This window comes from Sphaeramia orbicularis, chromosome 19 (genome assembly GCF_902148855.1).
Source record: "Sphaeramia orbicularis chromosome 19, fSphaOr1.1, whole genome shotgun sequence".
Classification (NCBI taxonomy): domain Eukaryota; kingdom Metazoa; phylum Chordata; class Actinopteri; order Kurtiformes; family Apogonidae; genus Sphaeramia; species Sphaeramia orbicularis.
The window spans coordinates 51,496,125-51,501,892 of record NC_043975.1 but is presented as its reverse complement, the minus strand read 5'-3'; the positions used below and the strand labels follow the sequence as shown (position 1 = coordinate 51,501,892).

At 46.4% G+C, this 5,768-nt stretch overlaps 1 protein-coding gene across 1 annotated transcript; it reads right to left on the bottom strand.

Moving 5' to 3' along the window:
* Positions 1–1,929: 1,929 nt before the first annotated feature.
* On the bottom strand, positions 1,930–5,557 carry LOC115439490 (scavenger receptor cysteine-rich type 1 protein M130-like). Its single transcript, XM_030163303.1, has 3 exons — positions 5,433–5,557; positions 2,066–2,443; positions 1,930–2,024 (listed from the first exon to the last, which is right to left on the bottom strand). Exons 1-3 carry the CDS (start codon positions 5,449–5,451, stop codon positions 1,930–1,932), a joined length of 492 nt encoding a protein of 163 aa, XP_030019163.1. The 5' UTR covers positions 5,452–5,557.
* Between the last annotated feature and the right edge of the window lie 211 nt (positions 5,558–5,768).

The following is a 5,768-nucleotide window of genomic DNA, read 5'->3' as shown; positions in this document are numbered from 1 at the left end:
TAAATCTGAGCCAGACCACTGTCATATGTGGTCCTACATCTGAGCCAGACCACTGTCATATGTGGTCCTACATCTGAGCCACACCACTGTCATATGTGGTCCTACATCTGAGCCACACCACTGTCATATGTGGTCCTACATCTGAGCCACACCACTGTCATATGTGGTCCTACATCTGAGCCAGACCACTGTCATATGTGGTCCTACATCTGAGCCAGACCACTGTCATATGTGGTCCTACATCTGAGCCAGACCACTGTCATATGTGGTCCTACATCTGACCCAGACCACTGTCATATGTGGTCCTAAATCTGACCCAGACCACTGATGGACTTAGATCTGATATTTTCCAAAGTGACTTCAGTCTGAATGTCCAGGTCGCATTTATCCGACCTTTCCGTCATTGAAATGCGACAAACGTCGCAGTTGTTGGTCGGAGCGGAGGAAAACCATATGTCCTTCTGTGAACACAGTGTGTGTCTGCGTGGTCTGGTATTCTGTCAGGACCTCTTTAGTCCATGTGGGTCACTTCAGGACCTCTTTAGTGCATCTGGGTCACTTCAGGACCTCTTTAGTGCATGTGGGTCACTTAGGACCTTTTTAGTGCATGTGGGTCACTTCAGGACCTCTTTAGTGCATGTGGGTCACTTCAGGACCTCTTTAGTGCATGTGGGTCACTTCAGGACCTCTTTAGTGCATGTGGGTCACTTCAGGACCTCTTTAGTCCATGTGGGTCACTTCAGGACCTCTTTAGTCCATGTGGTCACTTCAGGGTCACATTCAGTTCAGACTCCAAACTGACAGAAGTCACATTTAATGTGAATCTGAACCAACACAAACAAATCAGATTTGACCCAAATGCATTGTGGGTGGTTTTTTGTGTGTTTGTCCTGACGTTACCTCCCACAGTCAGATAGAGGGCGGGGCTCTGAGACGACGTGAAGCTGCGGTTATAAACGTCCACGTGATAAACACATGTGTAGTTCCCTCGGTGGGCGTAGCCCATGGAGGACAACAGGAAGCGGGCGGAGTGATCGACGGCCGCAGGGTGAGGTTCAGGGGCTTCTCGGTGTCGGAGATCAGCCGGAAGGAGCCTCCTGGGTACTGCGGTCGGACGGAGCAGGTGACGGTGAAGTCGGAGAACACCAGCAACCCGGAACCCCTGCCGGTAGACCCTCAAAGACCCCGTCAGACAGGGAGATGTTGGGCTGAGGCAGCAGATCTGTCCACACACAGAGACATGATTGGACCAAGCAGCACACATGAGCACAAACAAGCAGTCAGAGAATCCATCCTCCTCAGAGACACAGATGGATCTGATCCACAGGAGTTTGGATGGGATGAACACTGACCAATGAAAACAGGAGGAATGGCTCATTTAGAGCACAGCTGACCTTCAAAGGCATTATGGGTAAAAAAGGACACACATGTGGTGCTTTTACAGTCTCACATGTCAACATTTGGTCCTTTTGTCCTAAATGAGACGAATGGAAATCTGTTTGTGTTTTCAGCCTCATCTGGTCCAAATGAAGACGTTCATTTGGGATCCTGGACGTTCCAAAGGTCAAAGGTCAATATTGACACATTTGACCCCAAAAAACAATGAACTGAGACAAAATAATCAACTGATGAAATGAACAGATTCATTCGATGGAACTTTAACCGCAGAGGTCAGAACCATCTGGTCACTGAGATTCAGTTCAGACACAGTTTGTGTCCGTTTGTACCTGAAAACAACCACGTCCACAGCAGAGGAGGGATTAAAGGAACATCTAGTCCAACACAGTCCATCAGTCCAGAGTCAGCTTACACAAGAACTGAGACAAACCCACAGGTCTGTCTGTAGAACCATCTGTTGTGTTGACTGAAACAGCTGATCCACAGTCCAGATACTGACACACAGCAGATCCACACTTCAGGTCCCAGCGTTTATAGAAGTCTCCTACTGGTCTCCACTGTCCCTGGTGTTGGATCTCCACAGTACCAGCACAGCGGCTCAGCTGTCCCACCCACCTGACCCCCACCTGGATCAGAGCAGAGACACAAAGACATGAGTCACACAAACACACTGTCGATGAAGACACGCCCCCTTGGTACCTGTAAAAGTCTGCTGTATGAAAGCCACGCCCACTTGGTACCTGTACGGTGAGTCCTGCAGCTGTTCCAGGTGAGCAGGTCTTCCCAGCTGAGCTGGACCTCCTACAGTCCAGGACCACAGACTCATTTCCTTCACACTGGAGCTCACTGGTCCAGACTGGAGCCTCCCCCTCTCCATAGAGCCCCCCCTGGAGGAGCCCAGGAGCCCCACAGCCCAGCTCCCTACAGACCACCTGGGCGTCGTTCAGGTCCAAATCCTCTTCGCACACCGAGGACCAGGACCGGTCGGAGCGGACCTCCAGTCTGCCTGAACACAGACTGGAACCATGGACCAGTCTGACAGAGTCTGTGGACCCCACAACAACACACACACATGTTTAAAGACACAAAAGCCCCTGGACAGACGGCAGTGTGAGGGTGGACAACTGAACCCTTTCAACCCTCAGCCCAAAATGGACCGCCTGCACTTTTTTATGATCTAGGACCTAGAAAAAGGACAGAAAATATGTGTGACTTTGTCCTTTTGTCCATATTTCCAGAACACTTAGAACGTTCACAAGTCTAGTCATTTCCAATTTACTGCATGTTCTAATTCTGCTGAAAGGCTTCTTCTGCAGCAGGGGCGCACATAGGATTTAACAACTGGGGGGACCAAGATGTAAATATGTGTGGTGTGTAGTGTGTGTGTGTGTGTGTGTGTGTGTGTAGTGTATATAGAGTTACAATCTTGGCTTTTCTGCCCCATTCCTGATCAACACTATTCATAGCTGATCAACTGTTATTTGTCTGGTATGTCTGCTCTGTCATCACTAAACGTTATGCCTTTGCTGATTTCAACAGGATGAAGAATCTCATTCTCAGCACAGACTCTTGACTGATTCTGACAAAAAAGCAAAGAACCTATGTACAAAAATTAGGAAATAAAATAAAACTGAAGTGATTCACAATCGTGCCTTCTGTAATCGATTCTAAACATCAGAATGTGTCTGAGAACAGAGTATACACTGACTTAAACAGCTGATTCAATCAAAAACCTTCAGCCTGATTATGAACATCTGCAAATATTGAATATCACTGATACGTTGATTTGCAAAATGTCAAATGTTTGAGACTGTGAATTAATACTGGAATTGGTTTGTGCAGTAGATGTGCTAAAGGAATCCCAGATGTATGTAAAACAGTCCATACAGAGGTAAAGAATGAATGAAATGGACTGGAAGTAGAAGAGAAAGAAGTCTAAGAGACAGAAATATACATGAGAACTAATTGAACCTGTTTAGATACTGAGCATGTTTCAGATCATGGAGTTGGTGTCATGGCTTAATAGAAAATAAACAAGAAATAAATGTGAACGACAGAATCCACACAGTGGGATCAGTGGAATACAGATTTGTCATATTGAGGCTTAATTCAGATTTCTTGCAGATTCTGATTGCCTGTGTGGCCTATACCCAGAGCCAGCCCAACTCTACCATTGCATTCTTAACATTGGGTTCACATTAGGCTCATTTTCACATGCTTGAACAAACGGACTCAGACTGCACTCAATGTGGACCCAGATGGGACGTGACAGTGCACAGCATGGTTCAGAAAAAAGGAGGAATGAAAATGCCTCTGCCAACCATCTGTGGAACAATGCCCTGTGAGCGCTGTGGCTGAGGGAAAAACTGACAGAAGGTCTAGCCTACATGGAATGAAATGTGAATGAAATTCACACTTTGAATGAAATAGCAGGAATTTCCCTCTGTAAGTAGGCACAGGTGTACTTTTTTTTCAAATAATAACACAATTGATAAAACCAAACAACAGCGCCTTGAAACAGACTCAGCGGGTCCTAAAAACATGTTGTCCTCTGAGCATTTCCCTGAACATACTGCTGCTCTGTTCACTTTGTCTGGGTGAATATCACACATCCTGCCATTGAGCCTTTTTTCACCTCGTGGATGATTTCAACCAGGTTTTTCAATCTGTGGAACGCACTGAAGCTGCTCTGCCTCTGCAGATATGGACACCACCACTGGAGTCCAGATGGTGCGTTGGAGTTACATGTGAAGTGGGAACATGGAGCTTCGTAAACGTAACATCTGAACTTAGCCCTACCAGTTAAAACTGGGACATCATGAACATGGAATTAAAAAAAAGACAATTACTGAAATAAATCCAAAACCCCAATGTTTATGCTTGTAGATTCAATGCTTTTTCCAGACTTCAAACTCTGGTTTACGAGTACAACGGAAGGCAACCATTAGTGGTAGGCATGTAGACCAGCACAAACCCAGGATGTTCATGGATCAGCTGTGCACTGTTGGAACTGAGGTATGTGCAGAATTGAACTCCTCGCTTTTTCTATCAGGCATGGATCTGCTCCAGGCCTCCACCTTCTGGAGTCGGTGAATGGTAAACTGAGGCAATTTGGGGGGACCGGATCAGGTCACTATAAATCTGGGGGGGACATGCCCCCCGCCATCCCTCCGTGCTATCTGTGCCCATGGTCTTCCAGCTTCTAGTTTCAGGTCTGAGTGAAATGAGCGTAATGACCCAATAAAAGCTGAAAAGCACAACGTCTGAAACGGTGACACAGTTCCATCCATCCAAACTGCAGATGCACAGGGTGTGTCAGCGATGACACGACAGGTTTGAAAGAGTTAACAACACATGTGTTCATTTGGAAGAACCCAGTCCAGTTCTATACAGTCTACTGTCACAGTGAGAAATACTCCAATTCTAATCAGAATAATGGATTAGATTTCTCCAGCTCTGTTCTATGAACACATACTCAAAGTGCGTACAGAGGATCCATTCTTCATTGGCTCTCACATTCCCACTCTGGTGGTGGTAAACTCCATCTGTATCCACAGCTGCCCTGGGACAGACTGACTGACAGAATTATGACAGATAAATAATGGTTGGTTCCACAACAGATGATTAGAAGGATCAAATCTGTCCGAATTCTAAATACTCCTACTAATAATAATGGCTGCATGTTCTAATGTTCTTCCACGTTCCCTGTGCAGAACCATGTCTGTGCACACGTGTTCTCACATTCATCTGCAGAAGGTTTTCAGTTCTCAGCAGAAAATCTGAATTTATGGACCCCACTGACCACAGAACATTTGGAAATATGACGGAGGATGGAAAGTTGGAAAGCAGAGTCATGTGACCACGTTCATGGACTGGAACTGAATTCAGCTGCATGTGTTTGATGGTTCAGTCCAACTGTCCAATGTGTGGACCTGGTCTGACTGGGTCTGGTTTGACCCAGCTCAGATCAAACACACCTGAATGGACTCATGGAAGAACTGGGACAGAACCAGGACCACCATCAGTAGACTTACCTGAACAGGTGAGGAACATGGTGAAGGGAGAGAATAGATCTGTTGTCACACAGTCCGTCAGTGCAGATGTAGAGAGAAGACAGGTGGGGGGGATGGGCCACACATGATCAGATGAACCAGATGAACCAGATCCTCTCACAGAAACCGCAGATCCACAGTCCAGTCGACGACACATGACATCTGCTGCCTTCAGGGTCCAGAAGTCAGAATATCCCACATCTCTCCATTCTCCATGATGTTTGATCTGTAGCTATACCGTTACAGCGAATGGCTCCTCCCACCAGTCTGACCATCATCAGGATCTGATCAATACAAGTGACAGATAAATGAGCTCAA